This window comes from Triticum aestivum, chromosome 4D, assembly GCF_018294505.1.
Source record: "Triticum aestivum cultivar Chinese Spring chromosome 4D, IWGSC CS RefSeq v2.1, whole genome shotgun sequence".
Taxonomy (NCBI): domain Eukaryota; kingdom Viridiplantae; phylum Streptophyta; class Magnoliopsida; order Poales; family Poaceae; genus Triticum; species Triticum aestivum.
Window position 1 is genome coordinate 415,948,162 of NC_057805.1, and position 22,704 is coordinate 415,970,865.

Here is a 22,704-nt window from a genome sequence, read left to right on the forward strand (position 1 = left end):
GCAAATGATCCGGAGATAATTAAAAAGGACAAGATGCTGAGTCACCCTAAGGATGGGAGCCAGTGGCAAGCGTTGAACTTCGAACACCCAGAATTTGGGAACGATCCAAGGAACATCGTGCTGGGCGCGAGCACCGATGGAGTCAATCCGTTTGGCAGCCAGAGAAGCACACATAGCACCTGGCCTGTGTTTGTGTGGATGTACAACCTTCCCCCCTGGTTGTGCATGAAGAGGAAGTACATTCACATGAGTATGCTAATTGAAGGGCCGAAACAACCAGGGAACGACATCAATCTGTATCTGGGGCTGCTGAAAGAGGAGCTAGACACGCTGTGGAAAACGCCAGCCAATACGTGGGACGCCGCAGAGAAAGAATATTTCCCTATGAGAGCCGCACTGCTCACGACGGTGCACGACTATCTCGGTTACGGATATCTCGCGGGGCAGGTGGTCCACAGATTTTCTGGATGCGTCAGGTGCATGGATGACACAACGTATCGCCAGCTAGATAGAGATCCCGGGTCTTCGAAAACCGTGTTCATGGGACATCGAAGGTGGCTTCGCGACGATGACCCGTGGAGGAAACGCAAGGATCTGTTCGATGGTGAAATCGAACCCCGAAGACGCCCGCGTACGAGGAGCGGCGAGGAAATAGACGAGCTGTTGAAAAATTGGAAAGATTGCCCAGTGCCGGGAAAGAAGCAAAAGGCGCCAGAGCCGGGAAAGAAGCGAAAGCTTAAGGCGCCAGAGCCACTGCTGAAGGTATGGAAAACAAGGTCTGTTTTCTGGGACTTGCCGTACTGGAAGATCCACCGTGTGCCTCACAGCCTTGATGTCATGCATATCACGAAGAACGTGTGCGAGAGTCTGCTTGGTACCCTGCTCAACATGCCAGAGAGGACCAAAGATGGGCTGAAAGCAAGGGCAGACTTGAAATAAATGGGCATCAGGGAGGAGCTTCACGCTAATGATGATGATGATGATGAGGCGAAGCAGGACACGGAAAGTCGTCGCAAAGGCAAAAAGGCGAAGAAGACCGGAAATGACTTCCCTCCCGCGTGATTCACTCTAAGTCAGGAGGAGATCGATCAGTTTTTCACCTGCCTCGTAGGAGTAAAACTTCCTTACGGTTACGCGGGGAAGTTAAGCAGATACCTAGACTCAGCGAAGCAGAAGTTCAGCGGGATGAAGTCTCACGACTGTCACGTGCTGATGACGCAGATACTTCCAGTTGCAATCCGTGGGATCATGGACGCGCACGTCCGTGAAACGCTATTTGGCCTATGCAACTTTTTCGACGTCATCTCTCGGAAGTCGGTTGGCGTGAGGCAACTCAGAAGGCTACAGGAAGAGATCGTGGTGATACTATGCGAGCTTGAGATGTACTTCCCGCCCGCATTCTTCGACGTTATGGTGCATCTGCTGGTCCATATCGTGGAGGATATCATCCAACTCGGGCCGACGTTCCTGCACAGCATGATGCCGTTCTAAAGGATGAATGGTGTCATCAAAGGATACGTTCGCAACATGTCACGTCCAGAGGAAAGCATAGCCAGGGGCTTTCTGACCGAAGAGTGCATCTCCTACTGCACGAATTATCTAGGCATCGAGAACCCCGTTGGTCTGCCCATCAACAGGTACCTCGGCAGGCTCGCTGGATGGGGTCACCGTGAGGGTCGCCGCGAAATGCATGTCGACTTCGATGGTCGACTCGCCGACTTTGAAAGAGCAAACCTAGTCGCGCTACAACACATAGACGTGGTCGATCCTTGGGTGGTAGAGCACAAAACGTTTATTGAGAAGACGTACAATGACCGAGGCCAACAGAGGACGGACGGAGATATAATCAAAGAGCACAACTCATGTTTCACGCATTGGTTCAAGCAGAAGCTTCTGTCGTACCCTTTACATGAGGATTCTTCTGCGGAAGAACAACTCATATTCGCCTTGTCATAGGGCGCCGAGCACAACCTGATGACGTATGAGGCGTACGATATCAACGGCTACACATTCTACACCGAGGACAAGGACATGAAGAGCGATGGTTATCAGAACTCCGGGGTAACGATGGAATCCTACACCGGTATCGACAAGGACAGATACTACGGAAGGATCGAGGAGATCTGGGAGCTGAGCTACGCTGGAGAGAAGGTCCTGATGTTCCGTGTCAGATGGGCCAAGAGCGTCATAAAAGAAGACCGGCATTTCACCACCATGGTTATACCCGAAGCCAAATCCAAGACCGCAGGCGCGAACGTCACCGCGAAAAATGAGCCATGGGTACTGGCTTCCCAAGTGGACCAATGCTTCTTCATTACCGACCCGTCAAAGCCCAGTCGTGTTGTCGTGAGGAGAGGCAAAAGAAAGATCATCGGAATGGATGGAGTCGCCAATGAGCAAGACTTCGACAAGTACGGCGACCCGAAGATGGAACATGACGACGACGATGAAGTATCAGCATACACCACAAGAAGAAGCAGGACCACCCTACCTAAAGGACGCCCGTTCAAGAGAAGAACTCCATTTACGAAAAATAAGGGCAAGAAGATTGTGAACAGATAGCTAGCTAAGATCGATTGTATTTAAATTGTAGCCTTCATTTCTCGATTGTATTTCATGGGCACTTTTTGAACTCATGAATATTTTTAAATTTCATGGACACTCGATCTCGATCCCCCTCCATCTCGATCGCTATCCCACCTCGCCAGATCCGGTCCCCCTCGCCGCCGAGCACCCCCCGCACCCTCTACCCCGCTCCACCGGCCGCCGTCGCCGACCCCCGCACCCTCCCCCCGCTCCACCGCCGCCGCCGACCCCCCGCACCCTCCCCAAATATTTGATTATATTTTCAAATAATAAATTTGATGATTTTTTCATATTCATAAATATTATTACTGTTTTTATAAAAAATTATTACTGTTTCATATTCATAAAAAATAATAATAAAAAAGGTTTACTAATGGCGCACCTCTGGCTGGTGCACTATTGCTATATAAAAAAAAGTTTACTAATGGCGCACCCATCGTGGGTGCGCCATTGCTATATAAAAAAACATTCTAATGGTGCACCGCTTCGTGGTGCGCCATTAGTAAGTTTCCCCCCTATAGCTAATTCCTCCCTCTCCCTCGCCAGTTCCCCTTTGTCCCTCTCCCTCGCCAAGATCCACCCGCGCGCTGCCCCGACCCACGACCCCGCCGCCCCGACCCCCGCCGGACTCCACCCCCGCCCCCCCACCACTGCAGCTCCCCCGCGCCGCCGCCCCCCATCCCTCGACCCACTGCGCCGCCTCCTCGACGCGCCGCTACCCGCAGCCTCCTTGACGTCGGTGTTCTCCTACGGCAGCCTGCCGTTCTCCCATAGGTGATTCCTCCCCTCTCCTCCCCTCCCCCCTTCCCCCTAGGTTTTCTTGCCTCCTCCCACCATGGCTACCTCCGGCAAGCACGACGCTGCACCGACGCCGACCTAGCTCCCGGGCTCCGCCGCCCCCACCCACCCCTCCCTCGCCTTCGCCGCACCCACCCACCCCCTCCCTCGCCTTCGCCCCGTCTCCTCCCACCTGCCGCCAGACCGCAACCGCCGCCGCAGCCATCCAAGGTTTTCTGCTTGATTTTAGTTATCAGCATACTTGTAGTTCGGGATCCCCTCCTATTTTTTTTTGATGAGATGCTTAAGGCAGCTAGTGGGTTCTGTTGTTATCAATCTTAAGGCAGTTAGTTTCTGTAAATCTAGTCTGAAACTAGTAGAGCTCTTGGTGATTTGCGTACGATATCAACTTTCTGATCTTTGAAGACTGCAAATTCACTGACATTGGGAACATAGTAACTACGCAATAGGAAGGGTGAGAGCAGAGTAAAAATAAACCACCTATTAAGTTTGTTTATTTTATATTTACTGGCATAAGATAACTAGGGCTTGATGTATGGAGGCTTGTCTACTTGCTGCTAATACAACATAATATTTGATATGAGCAGGGTGAACAACCTTGTCCCGGGAATCTACTCAAGGCTGCAGACACTTCTTGTCTCACTTCTTTTATCATCGGTATAATATTCATATTAAGGAGTTTCTATAAGTTCATTGTTCTTACCTGCAAATTTAAAATGAAAGCACAATCAATCCATATTAAAGACTTTAGGTTGGTTTTGTTTTGAAGGTTCTTACTAGGGTTCTTCTTGGCTGCAATTCCCTGGTATATTGGTGCTTTTCTTCTATTCTTTGTTGCTTTGGATCACCAGGAGAAGCCTGGATTGATTGCCTGCACAGTTGCTATAAGTACTCCATTTTCTAAAGCTTATCACATAGTACTAGCATTTTCTTCCGGTGCAAAAGAAAAGGGCTGTTGTTTGTCTTTTGTATAAAATGAACTGAAAACACTTAGATACTTATTAATGTTTCCTTACACGAATACTTCCTGTAAAGTTGATTTTATAAAGATGTGTGATCTTTGTTTCTGAGACTGAAAGTGCTTCTATCTCATAAAAAGAAGAAGCAAAAAATTAAAAGTGCTCATTCTAGTGGCAGGCACAGCTCCTGTCACTTGTGACCATTGCTGCTGGGAGCTTGATGGCATCTTGCCGCACGCCCTTCCCTTTTAATGCAGCTCCTTAGAGATCTACACCACCTTGGATACTATTCAGAGAAATGTATAACACTTATGTACCCAAATTGTATTTGTTTTCTGTGTACCCAAATATGTACCACCTTGTATACACCACCTTGTATAGAGGTACCCAAATATGTGCCCAATTTTTTTGATGGTTTTTGTTTTCTGTGTTACTGACAAAAATGCATTTTCTGAATTTTTGCTGTCAAAAAATATATGTGCAATCTCCAGAACAATTATGCTTATGCTGAGAACTTCATGTATGTGAAAACTGTATCCCGAGAGGCCCTTGAGTTTGCCGGAATGTCGATTAACTTCCGTTCCGGCAAATTCGAGCACTCCATATGTCCTATTTTCAGCAAAGGTCATGCTGAAATTTTTCGTGAATTTTAGCATGACTTTGCTAAAAATAGGACATATGGGGTACTTGCGACTAATGCATGGGCCGGGGTATCTTAGTACTTAATTAAGTAGGATCAACTGCCCCTTTATTCTTGCTGCATTAAACCATAGGTGGCAATAGAGCCAAGTGATTAAGCCCAACTTAGAATTCTCCTTCCCAGCTTAGCTTTTAGGGTCCCTCGGTGTCGATGAGAACCTAAATGATGTACGCTTAGGCTTTTAGGGTGCCTCGGCGTCGACAAACCCTAAATGATAAAAGCTTAGCTTTTAGGATGCCTCGGTGTCGACAAACCCTAAATGATGAGACCATGATCTTGTTCCTTGACAATAACCAACTTTTTGACCAAACTTTTTTCCTATTTAGAGCGAAACATGGCCCACAACGATGAGGTCGGCGGTTCGGGCGGCAAGCAATTCTGGGAGCTGTCCCAGGAGATGGAGGAAGAACCTCACTGCTATGAGGACGCCGCCGCGGAAGACACCGATCCTGACTACACAACCCCTAGTGGCGTCGGGGATGACACCACTGATGGTGCCGCCGAGGATGCCACCACTGATGATGGCGGCGCACGCACAGATGGCAGCCAACCGAAGAGGCAACGGAAGGACCGGCGCCCGAACGTGCTCGGCACCGTCAAGGAGGAATTTACTGAAGTGAACTCCGACGGGCATCCAACGGCGCCCAAACATGTAGTCAAGGGGTACTCGGTTCAGCTCGGGTGCATTCTCCGGAGCACCGTCTCGATCAACACCGAGAACCTAAGGCATAAGGACCGAGGGAATTTGCGCAGCCTCCTCTTCACAAAGCTGCACGAACGATACAAGTTCCCCGCTGAGTTTGCAAACACACGCCTCTCAGGGAATAAAGTGAACAGTGCCGCCCTCACGAGGATGAGCACGGCCCTGTCTACATGGAGAAGCACGGTGAAGGCAATGATTGAAAAAGGTGATAGTTATGAGAAGATCAAGGCGAAATATCCTTTGATGAGCGAAGATGACTACAAGGAGTTCAAGATCAAGTGCGAGAGCAGCGCAACCTCCGAATCAAGTCAGTGGGGGAAAGAAATGCGGGAGTTGAACTTAGGGGTCCACCAACTCGGTCCCGGCGGTTACAGAGTGGCGGAGCCTATATGGGACAAGGAGGACGCGGAGCGTGCCGAGCAAGGCCTACCGCCCCGCTTCGAGAAATTACGTGACAAGCAGACCAGGAACTTTGTCAGGGCCCGGTACAAGGAGGACCCGGTAACAAAGGAGCTTACCACGGATCCGAAGACCAGGGCGCTTGAGCTTGTTCTGGTAAGGAATACACCCCCGCGTAATTAGCTCCATATGGTTGCATTCTAATTAATGAAGCCAAATTTCTAAATGGTTCACATTCCTTCCGCAGGAGGCTGAAAGCAGTAGCGCGGGGTCGTCTCAGAGCTCCCCTTTTGACACCCCTTTAAATAGGGCGTTGAACGTAATGAAAAACAAGGATAAGCTCAGTAAGCCGTCGTCAGCTGGTCGTGTGGCCGGCAAAGGCTTGTCCACAAAATGGTCGTCATACTATACCGCTGGTGGGCGAAAGGAGAAAAAGACCAGCTCGGAAAGCCAGTCGCGCGAGGTTCAAGAACTCAAGGCACAAGTGGCGCGGATTCCGGAGATTGTCCAAGAGCAAGTGCAACAACAACTGGGAACGACGCTCACCGCCATTGTGCCTACCTTGATTCAGGGGCTGACGACGTGGATTGCGGGCGGCCAACAGGGGCCTCCCCGGTTCCCAGCTTCACGGCCAGCAACTCGCACAACGCGCAGGCGGCGCCATTGGTGTCTCCGGCGGAGGCGGTATTCGTGTCTCCGGCGCCGGCACGGGCATTGGAGCTTAATGCACCCGGGTGTACGCCGGCCGGCACCTCGCCAGCAAGCGGCCCCTCCGTCAGTTGCACGCGCACGCCCGCCGTTGGCGGTGCCTCGACATTAGCCGAGCTCGACGGCATCACGGTAACTAAGCCTCTCGGCCGATGACTTCATCTCCTTGCCTTTGACTGGGCATCCTTGACGCCCTACATGTTTTCGCAGGGCGCCACCGATGTTCCTTGCACTCTCCTGCACTTCATGGGCGGCGAGTTGGTCGATGTCGCCAAGGGCAGAATCGTTCAACCGGGCAACCGCGTGTTCCACGGTAATCCGATGCCACCCACCTTGTATAGGGTTGAACTGGTTCGGGTGCTGCCAGGCTGCGACGAGTTGTTACCTCCGATTCGACCCGCTGGGGCCGACGAAGATGATGTGATGACCCTCAGCGCCTGTGTAAGCTGGCCCCTGCTTTGGCCGAAGAGCCAGATTCGTTTGGGGGCGGGGGACACCACCCCACAGACAAGACCGCCAGTCGTGCCAGCGCCAAGCCATGGCAAGAACGCCGCAATGCTACCGGACATGCCGGACATCCCTATGGCACAGGATCCGGACATGCATATGGCACAGGATCCGGACGACGACGACAACGACGGCGGTACATTTTCCAACGTCGATAAGTACTTTGCCGAACATGGGTACGGTGACGAGTTCTGCGGGCCTCCTTCTCAAGAACCCAACCCTGAAAAAGATGACCGCGATCTAGCTGGTACGGCGGAGAAACCCAATTGCAACAGGCGTCGTCTGGCGTTCAGTTCTCAGGAGACGCCTCCAGCTGCCGCCTTCATCGAGCCTCAGATAGCTGAGGTGTCAAATATTATCAGCCCCAACACCCTCAAGAAGGCGGTCTGTGAGCAGAACTCAATCCCATTACAGCAGATCAGGAAGAAGGGACGGAAACGAAAGACTAACAAGGGCGCCAGTGCGAGCCAGCCGGCACCGAGTACGATCCGTGCTCAGGACGGGCCACCTTCACCTAAGGATATCTCGAGGAGGGTGCATGTGGCGGGTAGGCCGATACTACCGACAAATATGCTCAATGCTGCAACCAGTGCTATGCGGAGTCTCCATGACAGTGTTCTTTCTTTGGAGAAGCGGCGTCTCAGAGAGAATGATGTGGCATACCCGGTTTTCGTGGCCAAGGTGCCAGAGGGCAAGGGCTTTGTGGATAGCGCCGTCGGGGGTACGATCGTCCTGCGGTTTGATGACATCTTTGCTATGCTTAACCTTCATCCGCTGCACTACACCTTCGTTCGGCTGTTTTCGCTGAGTATGGAGATGCGGATCATTAGAGACAAGACCCCGGACATTGTGATAGTCGACCCCTTCTACATGCGTGCCAAGATCTTGGGCAGCGCTGGGGACCGGCAAGTCGCGAGTTCACACCTCGAAGGCGTCATTCTGGCAAACCCAGATAAGGATAACTTCCTCGTGCCTTACTTTCCCGAGTAAGTCATCTCCTAACCGCCCCGTAACATATGATTTCTTAGATTTTGATCGTTCTTTTTTTTCTAACATTCTGTGTTCTGTGCAGTGACACACATTGCACACTCATCCTCTTAAGCCCGAAATATTCCATGGCCACGTATTTCGACCCGGACCGTGACTCCAAGATAGACTACACAAATATCAAGAAAGTTCTTGATGATGCTCTCCCCGGCTACACCGCATCTGGAGGCACCTTTAAAAGGCCATCTCGTAGGTACGGCAGACACGTGTTCACCCACAATACGACGTTCCCCTGCGTCAAGCAGCCGCCTGGCGGTCAGAAGGATGCCTACTACGCCCTCCATCACATGCGGGCGATCGTACGGGACCATAATCACCTTCTGCTACCAAATAATCTCAAAGATTGGGCCTCAAGCTTGGCGGCAATCCAGGACGCGGACATCCGACAATAATTCTTTCGCATCCAGTCAGAGTTTGCAGAAATCATCCATCAAGATGTCCTTCGTACCTCGGGGCAGTTCTACCTCAAATTTCAACCGTCCAACAGTGAGATAGACACAACGCTACAAATGCAGGCTGACAACGCCCGCGACTTCATGACCATCACGACAGACGGCGGCTTCATCCACGCTCCGGTCCCATGAGTCGAGTCGAAAGTAGTGATGCTATGTGTAGTTCTGAAACATTGATTAGCTCATGTTGTAATTAAACTTTAATGAACTTGTATGCCTCTTTGGTTTGGACAGTCGTTCAACTTAGATGTAATCGATGCTATTTATTAGTAGGACCATGAATCGTGCTATTAATGTCTTGCTTTTCTCTTCCGATCCTTTTGTTGCATACTTATATATTGCTTATGTATTGTCTGTTGTTTGGCTAGTGCATAGAGATGCCGTCGTATGTCGTGTACAAGGGTAAGGTTCCCGGAGTCTACGACGACTGGGAGGAGTGTCGGAGATAGGTTCACCGTTTCAGCGGTAACAGTTACAAAGGGTACACCACTAGGGCGGAGGCGGAATCTAGATACGCGCGCTATCTAGCGGGAGAGAGGAGGGAGCGTTGGAGGAACCGGATGAAGACCAGTTTCATCGCGATGATGCTCATCGTGATGACCGCAGCTCTCTTCTATGTGATGGTAGTTTAGATGATCGATATCGACTTGTAATGTGAAGACAAACTCGCTACTCGCGGTCTCGAGACTTGTAATGTTCTATCTTTGTTCGGTCTTTTGAATTCGGAGACTAATATGATGAATTGTATCCGGAGACTAATCTTCTATTGTATTCGATGAATCTGCTGTTGCTGTGTGGTGCTGCTTATATTCTGTCCAATAATATATTTTGTAATCTGTGCAAAAATCAGAAAAGAAAATAATAATAATCCCTAATATACATACTAATGGCGCATCACACCAACGTGCGCCATTAGTATGCCAAAGGATACTAATGGCGCATCACACCGCAATGCGCCATTAGTATGCCAGAGGATACTAATGGCGCATCACCCAGCAGTGCGCCATTAGTATGCCAAAGGATACTAATGGCGCATCACCCCGCAGTGCGCCATTAGTATGGCAAAGCACATGAGTATATATGGCCCCCTGGGAGGCATACTAATGGCGCACCGTGGCCTATACTAATGGCGCACTGCCTGGTGCGCCATTAGTATACCAGATACTAATGACGCACCAGCGGTGCACCATTAGTAAAAAATACTAGTGGCGTGGTGCTAGTGGCGCACCAGTAGTGCGCCATTAGTAGGCAAAACTGGTGCGCCACTAGTAAGCCTTTTTCTAGTAGTGTCTCTGTCGATTAAAAGATAGAAGCACATTCATTTCTAGCACCTTGAGGACAAGGCTGCGGGTAAGCTTGCACCTTGGTGTGGCAAGCATGTGGCCACCCCGACCGGATTGTCCTTGTCAAGGCGGCGTTGACAGCCATTGCAATTTATCATTTTAAGCCGCTCGTGCTTGTCAAGGTTAAACTGAAGACAAATTCTTTGCGACACACCTATCTTTGGGCAGGTTGTGAAAAGGTGTCTGAAGGCAAGTGCAAAGTCAATTGGGAGCTAGTTTGTAAGCCAAAAATCTTGCGGTGGACTGGGTATTCTTAACCCAGAGAAGTTTGCCATTGCGCTTCCTATCCGTTGGTTCTGGTATGAATGGGTGACCCCCCTAAGACTTAGCTTTGGTCTTGGATCACCTTGTAATAACAATGATCGTGATATTTTCGCGGCGACTACCAAAGTTACTGTGGGAGATGGGAACAATGCTAAATTTCGGGATTTTCCTTGTCTATAGGGCATTAAGCCGAGAGACATCGCCTCCAAGATCTCGCAAGAAGAACCGCTCGGTTAGCATGGCTATGTTGGATAACTCATGGGTCCACCAGATCGAGACTCATCATGGCTTGTCAATGGATCACATCCAGGACTTTGTCACCCTTTGGGAAAAGCTTACTCATATTAATCTCACCCAAGGAATTCAGGACACCATTACATGGATATTCACTACCAATGGGGAGTACTCGACGGACAAGGCACAACTTTTTGGGCTGACCTCCACGACCATGGTTCCCACGGTGTGGAGGCTCCCCCCAAGTGCAAGTTCCTCGCCTGGCTTGTCATCTAGGATAGGGTATGGACGATCGATAGGTTGCTTCCCGGTGGAATGGCCAAACTACGGGTTGTGATCCCTATGTAAGCAAGTATAGGAGTCTGCGGTGCACCTCGTTTGTCACTGAAGATACACGCGACAGATTTGGTCGGAGGTCACTACTTGGCTTGGGCTCTAACACATCATTAGTTTGGATTGGCGCCTGCTGGCCTCGGTGAAGGACCGGTGGGTCGATATGGTTACGATCAGGGGCCAACACAGGAAGGCCATCTCCTCCTAGATGATGCTTGTTATGTGCGAAGTTTGGAAAGAGCAGAATGCCAGAGTCCTTCGCAACCTCAGTGCCCCAACGATGGTGATTATCTCAAAGATCAAGGAGGACGCCATGTTTTGGGCCTTGGCAGGGCCTACACACTTGAGTACTGTAATGCTGCGAGAGTACTTGTTTTGTTTCCCCGTTTGACGGGTTTGTCTAAACCTTCTTCCTTAATCAGTGAAAATGCAAGTATTTTGCCTTGTTTGAAAAACAACTCTTGGAACACATGAACATCAAATGAAAAAACTACAATATGCAATAGTTTGGTTCATGGAAGTAAAAACTGCATCTAGGCCTCAATAAATTGATGTGCAACAGTAGCCTATAAGCAATGTAATTTTATTTTATGCAGTGATGTAATGTTTTTAATTTTGCAAGCGATTGCAATAATGTGGTTGATTCCTATCATGTTGTGTTTCAAATATGGAGTGATGAAGTGTTTTCAATGTATATTGTGCACCCTTTCATGTACCACAATATTGCGTAACAAAAATTAGTTCCGACAACAAATAGTTCATACCACAATTAATTAATACAACAAATAAAGCTCAACCCAGTGTGGTGTATCGTTGAGCCGTGATCTCACCTCGTTTTTTCCATGTAACATTGTTGTTGTGGCCCAATCATAGCACTTGTGACCCACAAAGTTTACACTGATAACTTGTCAACACTACCATCATATTGTGATGAAATTATCATCGATCTTATGGCCGTGCTGCGAGTCATGGAAGACAATAGAGATGGATGTAGGATCCCAGAGGGATTTCACTAAAAACTACAAAGCCGCAGTCTTTACCGAGGTTCAAGACCTTGAGATGGAAAATAGCCCTAGTCCTGCTACGAGTCTCTATTAATATGATGTTTATGGAGTACAAGAATTAGATTGAATCTAAAAAGCCAAGTCTTACGAGAATGGCGATCGTAATGTCAACGTCTTCTTTGGGTAGCATAGGACATTGCACCGTGGGTAGGCAGCTCACAACAACGACGACACTATTCCACACCTAGATATCACACGGTTAGGTAGGCCGAATTGTGTGCCTGACAAGTTACACAACACGTGATTTTCGTATGGTATGTGATAGCACCAGTGACCTTATCTTGCACATGTTTCTCCAAACGTGTGTGATGTGTGATTTTGGCTTTGTGCATTGTCCGTCGGTATGTGTGTCTCGGTAGCATACTCTGTGCAACTTCTACTATAAATAGATTATTGATAGTATGCTAGAGTGCCGACTTTAGGAAAAATATTTCATATGTCTTTGTTTACATAGCGCTCACTTATTCCAAAGTTCGACTTTGATCATCAATTTGATCAATAAAACATGTGTTATACTCCCTTTGTCCCATAATATAAGATGTTCTTATATTATGGTACGGCGGGGGTAAGTTACAAAATGAATATATCATTTGTCTTCAAATACAATCACAAATGCTATATTTTTCATAATATATAATTAATATGTTATTAGTGAAATGGTGGGCCAAAGTTTAATCACGTTTAATGAGGGTGACATGTAACTATGGAGGGGGGAGTAGTACGCTGCACTGTGTGGGTGGGCAGTGGGCAGCTCATCGCAACACCTACGGTGCTCTTGTACTGTTCGCTACAGTGCAACTTATGTACCTTGGCATACTTTTGCACTGGTTTGTACGCTTCATTGCTTTCGTTCCGGCGGTGAGGACTTATTATGGATTTGGATTTGGCAACGAAAAACAGTCATCTCGGATATGAGTTTCAACCTAGCATGTCCGGATAGATTAAGATGGGACGAAGGGACGTACACAAGCCGGATTCAATTTGATTTGATTAGTACTCAAATGTGGTTCTCATAGTCATGTAGGATTAAGATCCAGCATGAGTGGGCAGTTGGCACACATGCACTTTATGTGTATACAAGTACACGAAGTTGGCACACAAGCACACATGCAGTTCAAGGCAGAGCCATGGATCTTGTAAGTGCTAGCGCGACACCACAGGCTCTAGGGCTCCTCCTACTCTTCTTCCTCGTCGCCCTGCACCTGGCGGCGTCGAGTTCGGGAGCAGAGAAGCTGCGCAGCAAGCTCCCATCGCCTCCGTTCAAGCTCCCCGTGATCGGGCACCTCCACCTCGTCGGGTCCCTCCCCCACGTCTCCCTCCGCGACCTCGCCAGGAAGCACGGCCCCGACGTGATGCTCCTCCGCCTCGGCGCCGTCCCCACGCTCGTCGTGTCGTCCCCTCGCGCTGCCAAGGCCGTCCTGCGCACGCACGACCACCTCTTCGCGTCCCGGCCGCACTCCGCCGTGGGCGACATCCTCTCCAACGGCTCCACCAACGTGGCCTTGGCCCCCTACGGCGACTACTGGCGGCGGACCAAGAAGCTCGTCACCACCCACCTCCTCGCCGCCAGGAAGGTCCGCTCCAACCGCGCCGCCCGCGAGCAGGAGGTGCGGCTGGTCCTGGCCAGGCTACGGGCCGCGGCCGCCGATACCGCGCGCACGGCGGTGGACGTGAGCGAGCTCTTCATCTACTTCGCCAACGACGTGGTGTGCCAGGCCGTGCTGGGCAGGCTCCCCCGGGAGGCCGGCCGGAACCAGATGTTCCGGGAGCTGTTGGAGATCCACTGCAAGCTCTTAGGGGGGTTCAACCTGCCGGACTACTTTCCGATCTTGGCGAGGCTGGACATGGTGACCGCCAAGGCCGTGAAGCTGAAGAGAAGATGGGACGACGTACTGGACGACCTCATCGACAAGCACGCGAGCAAGATGGCGAATGACGATGAGGAGGAGGACTTCATCGACGTGTTGCTCTCCGTTCAACAGGAGTACAGCCTGACCAGAGATAACATCAAGGCAATACTAGTGGTACGTACTAGTAGTTCCGTTAATTGGTTTGCAAATTGCACACGTTTCACTCCCAAAGAACTAGGACCCAGATATCCAGGGAACGTGAGATTTTTAGCTATGACAAATCAAAGGTTTTTTCATAGCAAATTGTGTTGGTCGAGGATGGTAAATTTATTTGGCGAGCATGGCAAATCCTCCCCAGTTCATTTGTTGCCATAAAAATTGTCATGCTTGCACGCTAAAATTACCATCCCGCGTCAATATAAATTGCCATGATAACGTTAAATTTGCCATGATGCCATGTCTAAGAATCCGATGTCAGATTTTTAGTCTTTCCGAATAACTAATTGATTGCTCAAATCTTTGCAGGACATGTTTGAAGCCGGGACAGACACAACTTACATAGCACTCGACTACGCCATGGCTGAGCTGATGCGGAAACCACAGGCAATGGCCAAGCTGCAAGCCGAGGTGAGAGGGTGCGCCACCAAGGGAAAAGAGATGGTGACCGAGGACGACCTAGGAAGCATGAGCTACCTCAAGGCCGCGATGAGGGAAGCGATGCGGCTGCACCCGTCAGGGCCTCTCATGATACCCCACCTCTCCGTGGCGGACTGCGGTGTAGAGGGCCATACCATACCCTCCGGGACGCGTGTGATCATCAACGTGTGGGCGATAGGCAGGGACGCCGCCAGCTGGAAGGACGCGGAGGAGTTCGTGCCCGAGCGGTTCATGGAAGAAGCCATGGATGCCACTTGCGACTTGCAGGGAAACGACTTTCGTTTCTTGCCTTTTGGGTCTGGGCGAAGGATGTGCCCGGGTATAAGCTTCGCTGCCGTCACTTTCGAGATCATTCTGGCCAACCTTGTCTACCACTTCAACTGGGAGCTACCGGAGGGATCCTCTAGCGTCGATATGACGGAGGAATTCGGGTTTGATGTGCACCGCAAGGAGAGGCTGCTTCTTGTGCCACGTGTGCCTCACCACCTCTAGATTGGTCATTCACGTCTTGCTGTGGCACCAAATACTGCAATCTTAGATCAATAATGGCAGATTTTATTGAGCAATGCTACACCTACGAAAGGTTAGGTAAGGAATTTATGTAAATGATGATGTGCGTGCTGTGATTGGGGATGGGGGAGAGGATGGGCCCCACCACGATGAAATTCAGGGGGGGTGGGGCAAGAGAATTTGTTGGAAGGTTATGTAGGTGTCCAAGGATCACGTAGGTGTAGTATTATTGGATTTTACTCCATTGCTTTCAGTCTGAGTGGTCATGTGCATATTTATGAAGGGAGCACCTATCCTGGTGCATGAAACTTTTTTTGCATTAGTTGAATTCGTGGATTTGCATTAGTTGGATCAAAATCAGATGGGTAGCTCCCGTCCTTTCTTCAACCTCCTGCAGTTCATCTTCTTCCTCTTTCTTACACCCACCTTCCCCGCCGTATCCACTCCCAAGTCCTAGTAGGATTCCCTTTCCTTTTCGGAGTGGGAAAGAAGGAAAGGAGGGAGAGGGAGAAGGAAAGGGGGGGCCGCCCCCCACCCCTTGTCCAATTCGGTTTGGGCAGGGGGAGGCGCGCGCCACCTCGTGGCCCTTCTTCCCTCTCTCTACTAAAGCCCAATAAGGCCCATTAACTTCCCCCGGCGAATCCCCGTAACTCTCCGGTACTTCAAAAAATACCCGAATTACTCGGAACCATTCCGATGTCCGAATATAGCCTTCCAATATATGAATCTTTACCTCATCCGGGACTCCGAACAAACTTCGGTCATCAAATCACATAACTCATAATACAAATCGTCATCGAACGTTAAGCGCGCGGACCCTACGGGTTCGAGAACTATGTAGACATGATCGAGACACATCTCCGGTTAATAACCAATAGCGGAACCTGGATGCTCATATTGGCTCCTACATATTCTATGAAGATCTTTATCCGTTAAACAACATAACAATATACGTTATTCCCTTTGTCATCGGTATGTTACTTGCCCGAGATTCGATCGTCGGTATCCTCATACCTAGTTCAATCTCGTTACCGGCAAGTCTCTTTACTCGTTCTGTAATGCATCATCCCGTAACTAACTCATTAGTCACATTGCTTGCAAGGCTTATAGTGATGTGCATTACCGAGAGGGCCCAGAGATACCTCTCCGGTACTCGGAGTGACAAATCCTAATCTCTATCTATGCCAACTCAACAAACACCATCGGAGACACCTGTAGAGCATCTTTATAATCACCCAGTTACGTTTTGACGTTTGATAGCACACAAAGTGTAACTCCGGTATTCGGGAGTTGCATAATCTCATAGTGAGAGAAATATGTATAAGTCATGAAGAAAGCAATAGCAATAAAACTATACGATCATAATGCTAAGCTAACAGATGGGTCTTGTCCATCACATCATTCTCTAATGATGTGATCCCGTTCATCAAATGACAACACATGTCCATGGTCAGGAAACTTAACCATCTTTGATTAACGAGCTAGTCAAGTAGAGGCATACTAGGGACACTTTGTTTGTCTATGTATTCACACATGTACTAAGTTTCTGGTTAAATAATAAAAATTTATCATGATATAAGGAAATATAAATAAAACTTTATTATTGCCTCTAGGGCATATTTCCTTCAGTCTCCCACTTGCACTAGAGTCAATAATCTAGTTCACATCGCCATGTGATTTAACACCAATAGTTCACATCGTCATGTGATTTAGCAGTCTATAGTTCACATCGCCATGTGACCAATACCCAAAGGGTTTACTAGAGTCAATAATCTAGTTCACATCGCCATGTGATTAACACCCAAAGAGTACTAAGGTGTGATCATGTTTTGCTTGTGAGAGAAGTTTAGTCAGCGGGTCTGCCACATTCAGATCCGTATGTATTTTGCAAATTTCTATGTCTACAATGCTCTGCATGGAGCTACCCTAGCTAATTGCTCCCACTTCCAATATGTATCTAGATTGAGACTTAGAGTCATCCGGATCAGTGTCAAAGCTTGCATCGATGTAACCCTTTACGACGAAATTTTTGTCACCTCCATAACTGAGAAACATATCCTTATTTCACTAAGGATAATTTTGACCGATGTCCAGTGATCCACTCCTGGATCACTATTGTACCCTCTTGCCAAACTCATGGTGGGTACACAATAGGTCTGGTACACAGCATAGCATATTTTATAGAACCTATGACTGAGGCATAGTGAATGACTTTTCATTCTCTTTCTATTTTCTGCCGTGGTCGGGTTTTGAGTCTCTCAACTTCACACCTTGCAACACAGGTAAGAACTCCTTCTTTGACTGTCCATTTCGAACTACTTCAAAATCTTGTCAAGGTATGTACTCATTGAAAAAATAACTTATCAAGCGTCTTGATCTATCTCTATAGATCTTGATGCTCAAAATGTAAGTAGCTTTACCGAGGTCTTTCTTTGAAAAACTCCTTTCAAACACTCCTTTATGCTTTCCAGAAAATTCTACATCATTTCCAATCAATAATATGTCATTCACATATACTTATCAGAAAGGCTGTAGTGCTCCTGATACGTCTCCAACGTATCTATAATTTATGAAGTATTCATGCCATGTTTACAATAGTTTTATATGATTTTGGTATGATTTGATTAGAACTAACCCGGACTGACGTTGTTTTCAGCAGAACTGCCGTGGTGTTGTTTTTGTGCAGAAATAAAAGTTCTTGGAATGCGATAAAAATCAACGGAGAATTTTTCTGGAAAATATAAAAAATACTGGAACAAAAATCTACCGGAGGGGAGTCCCGTGGGCCCCACGAGGGTGGGGGGGGGGCCCACCCCCCTGGGGCGCGCCCCCTATCTCGTGGCCGCCTCGGGGACCCCCCTGACTTGTTCTCGACGCCATCCTCTCCTATAAATACAGAAACCTCCAGAAAATAACCTAGATCGGAAGTTCCGCCGCCGCAAGCCTCTGTAGCCACGAGAAATCAATCTAGGCCCTATCTGGCACCTTGCCGGAGGGGGCCATCATCACCGGAGGCCATGGAGGAGGATCCTGGAGGGGCCATCATCGCCATGAAGGCCAAGGACCAGAGGGAGAACCTCTCCCCATCTAGGGGGGAGGCCATGGAGGAGGAAGCACAAGGGGGAGAACCTCTCCTCCTCTCTCTCGGTGTGCCGGAGTGCCATCGGGAGGGGAATGATCGCCGCAGTGATCGTCTTCATCAACATCACCATCATCATCACCATCCTCATCTATTTTACGCGGTCCACTCTCCCGCACCCCACTGTAATCCCTACTTGAACATGGTGCTTTATGCCACATATTATGATCCAATGATATGTTGCCATCCTATGATGTTTGGAGTAGATATCCTTTGTCTTTGGGTTGATTGGTGATCTAGATTGGTACGAGTTGTATGTTTTATTTTGGTGCTGTCCTATTGTGCCCTCCGTGTCTCGCAAGCGTGAGGGATTCTGCTGTAGGGTGTTGCAATACATTCATGATTCGCTTATAGTGGGTTGCTTGAGTGACAGAAGCATAAACCCGACTAAGGGGGTTGTTGCGTATGGGATAAAGGGGACTTGATGCTTTAATGCTATGGTTAGGTTTTACCTTAATGATCTTTAGTAGTTGCGGATGCTTGCTAGAGTTCCAATCATAAGTGCATATGATCCAAGAAGAGAAAGTATGTTAGCTTATGCCTCTCCCTCATATGAAATTGCAATGATGACTACCGGTCTTGTTAACAATTGCCTAGGACAATTCCGCACACCAACCCATCATTATTCCACACTCGCTATTTATAATATTTAGTAATATATTCCAAATTTATGATAACAACACCTACTTTTGTGTTTTAGCTCTCCGATATCATGCAAAGTTATCCTCTTCATACCCACAACGTAGTTTTATTTCTCGTTCCTAGTTGGAAGCAAACGTTCGGTGTACGTAGAGTCGTATCAGTGGCAGATAGGACTTGAGGAATATTGATCTTACCTTTAGCTCCTTGTGGGTTTGACACTCCATACTTATCACTTCCACCATTGGGAATTGCTACGATGATTCCTTGCACTTGGGGATTATCACTCCCACTCACTGTCTTGTAAATACAGGCTTCGCCGCAAGTCTGCATAAAACTATATGCTTTGATCAATTCATCAAAGTGTATATTCCAACTCTGAGATGCTTGCACCAGTCCATAGATGGATCGCTGGAGTTTGCACACTTTGTTAGCACCTTTAGGATTGACAAAACCTTCTTGTTGCATCATATACAACTCTTCTTTAAGAAATCCATTAAGGAATGCAGTTTTCACATCCATTTGCCAGATTTCATAAAATGTGGCAATTGCTAACATGATTCAGACAAACCTAAGCATCGCTACGAGTGAGAAAATCTCATCGTAGTCAACACCTTGAACTTGTCGAAAACCTTTTTGCGACAATTCGAGCTTTGTAGATAGTAACACTACTATCAGCGTCCTTCTTCCTCTTGAAGATCCATTTATTCTCAATGGCTTGCCGATCATCGGGCAAGTCAACCAAAGTCCACACTTTGTTCTTCATACATGGATCCCATCTCAGATTTCATGGCCTCAAGCCATTTTGCGGAATCTGGGCTCATCATCGCTTCCTCATAGTTCGCAGGTTCGTCATGGTCTAGTAACATGACTTCCAGAACAGGATTACCGTACCACTCTGGTGTGGAACGTACTCTGGTTGACCTACGAGTTTCGGTAGTAACTTGATCTGAAGTTTCATGATCATCATCATTAACTTCCTCACTCATTGGTGTAGGCATCACTGGAACTGATTTCTGTGATGAACTACTCTCCAACTCGAGAGAAGGTACAACTACCTCATCAAGTTCTACTTTCCCCCCACTCACTTCTTTCGAGAGAAACTCCTTCTCTAGAAAGGATCCACTCTTGCCTTCGGATCTGTGATAGAAGGTGTACCCAACAGTTTCCTTTTGGGTATCCTATGAAGATGCACTTCTCCAATTTAGATTCGAGCTTATCGGTTTGAAACTTTTTCACATAAGCATTGCAACCCCAAACTTATAAGAAACGACAACTTAGGTTTCTTGCAAAACCATAGTTCATACGGTGTCATCTCAATGGATTTAGATGGTGCCCTATTTAACGTGAATGCAACTGTCTCTAATGCATAACCCCAAAACGATAGTGGTAAATCGGTAAGAGACATCATAGATCGCACCATATCTAGTAATGTACGGTTATGACATTCGGACACACCATTACACTGTGGTGTTCCGGATGGCGTGAGTTGTGAAACTATTCCACATTGTTTCAAATGAAGAGCAAACTCATAACTCAAATATTCACCTCCATCATCAGATCGTAGAAACTTTATTTTCTTGTTACGATGATTTTCCACTTCACTCTGAAATTCTTTGAACTTTTCAAATGTTTCAGACTTATGTTTCATCAAGTAGATATACCCATATCTGCTCAAATCATCTGTGAAGGTCAGATAATAACGATACCCGCCGCGAGCCTCAACACTCATCGGACCGCATACATCAATATGTATTATTTCCAATAAGTCAGCTGCTTGCTCCATTGTTCCGGAGAATGGAGTCTTAGTCATCTTGCCCATGAGGCATGGTTCGCAAGCATCAAATGATTCATAATCAAGTGATTCCAAAAGTCCATCAGCATGGAGTTTCTTCATGCGCTTTACACCAATATGACCTAAACGGCAGTGCCACAAATAAGTTGCACTATCATTATTAACTTTGCATATTTTGGCTTCAATATTATGAATATGTGTATCACTGAGATTCAATAAACCATTTACATTGGATGTAAGACCATAGAAGGTTTTATTCATGTAAACAGAACAACAATTATTCTCTGACTTAAATGAATAACCGTATCGCAATAAACATGATCCAATCATATTCATGCTCAACGCAAACACCAAATAACATTTATTTAGGTCCAACACTAATCCCGAAGGTAGAGGGAGTGTGCGATGGTGATCTTATCAACCTTGGAATCACTTCCAATACACATCGTCACCTCGCCCTTAACTAGTCTCTATTCATTTTGCAACTCATGTTTCGAGTTACTAATCATAGCAACTAAACTGGTATCAAATACCCTGGGGTTACTATGAACACTAGTAAAGTACACATCAATAACATGTATATCAAATATACCTTTGTTCACTTTGCCATCCTTCTTATCCACCAAGTATTTGGGGTAGTTACGCTTCCAGTGACCATTCCCTTTGTAGTAGAAGCACTCAGTTTCAGGCTTAGGTCTAGCTTTGGGTTTCTTCACGGGAGTGGCAACTTGCTTGCCATTCTTTCTTGAAGTTCCTTTTTTTTTTCCTTTGCCCCTTTTCTTGAAACTAGTGGTCTTATTAACCACCAACACTTGATGCTCTTTCTTGATTTCTACCTTCGCCGATTTTAGCATCGCGAAGAGCTCGGAAATCATTTTCGTCATCCCTTGCATATTATAGTTCATCACGGAGTTCCAGTAACTTGGTGATAGTGACTAGGGAACTCTATCAATCACTATCTTATCTGGAAGATTAACTCCCACTTGATTCAAGCGATTGTAGTACTCACACATTCTGAGCACATGCTCACTGGTTGAGCTATTCTCCTCCATCTTATGGGCAAAGTACTTGTCAGAGGTCTCATACCTCTCGACTAGGGTATGAGTCTGAAATACCAATTTCAGCTCTTGGAACATCTTATATGCTCCGTGGCATTTAAAACATTTTTGAAGTCCCGGTTCTAAGCCGTAAAGCATGGTGCACTAAACTATCAAGTAGTCATCATGCCGAGCTTGTGAAACGTTCACAATGTTGGCATATGCTCCTGCAATAGGTCTGTCACCTAGCGGTGCATCAAGGACATAATTCTTCTGTGCAGCAATGAGGATAATCCTCAGATCACGGACCCAGTCCGCATCATTGCTACGATCATCTTTCAACTTAGTTTTCTCTAGGAACGTATCAAAAATAAAACAGGGAGCTAAACGCGAGCTATTGATCTACAACATAGATATGCAAAAACTATCAGGTACTAAGTTCATGATAAATTAAAGTTCAATTAATCATATTACTTAAGAACTCACTACAAAAAAAGACACATCCGTGACATCTTGGGCCAAACGAATTTTTTTTTCTGTCATACATATGACACTTCTATGACGATAATTGTGACAAAACCCGGTATCATCATAGATGTGGTGGGCTCCTACTTCTATGACAAAAAATCATGACAGAAAATGGGCTTTTCATCCTGGGCGGGCCGGAGACGCAGCTGCATGACATTCTTTGGGCCGTTCATGACGGAAAAAACCGTGGTAGAAGCGAGGGCGAGGAAAATTTCGGCGAGTTCCCGGTTACGGTGGGAGGTTGGGGGCCGAGCGATGCGCGTTTCTCTCGTACACGTACGCGCGTGTGTGCAAGGCGTTGGCTCTAACTGAACCCGAGCGAGGCGTTGGGCTCTAACTGAACCCGAGCGATTGCACTACAGGCTACGCGTTACTGAACCAGAGCGATCGATCGATGGCTGTTAACTGAACCCGATCGAGCGATTCCTTCGCTACTGCTGCTAACTGAAGCC

At 47.5% G+C, this 22,704-nt stretch overlaps 1 protein-coding gene across 1 annotated transcript; it reads left to right on the plus strand.

Moving 5' to 3' along the window:
- Nucleotides 1-13,199: 13,199 nt before the first annotated feature.
- Nucleotides 13,200-15,368, plus strand: LOC123100150 (indole-2-monooxygenase). The gene is made up of 2 exons (XM_044522122.1): nucleotides 13,200-14,121; nucleotides 14,473-15,368. Exons 1-2 carry the CDS (start codon nucleotides 13,225-13,227, stop codon nucleotides 15,094-15,096), a joined length of 1,521 nt encoding a protein of 506 aa, XP_044378057.1. The 5' UTR covers nucleotides 13,200-13,224; the 3' UTR covers nucleotides 15,097-15,368.
- Nucleotides 15,369-22,704: the final 7,336 nt, after the last annotated feature.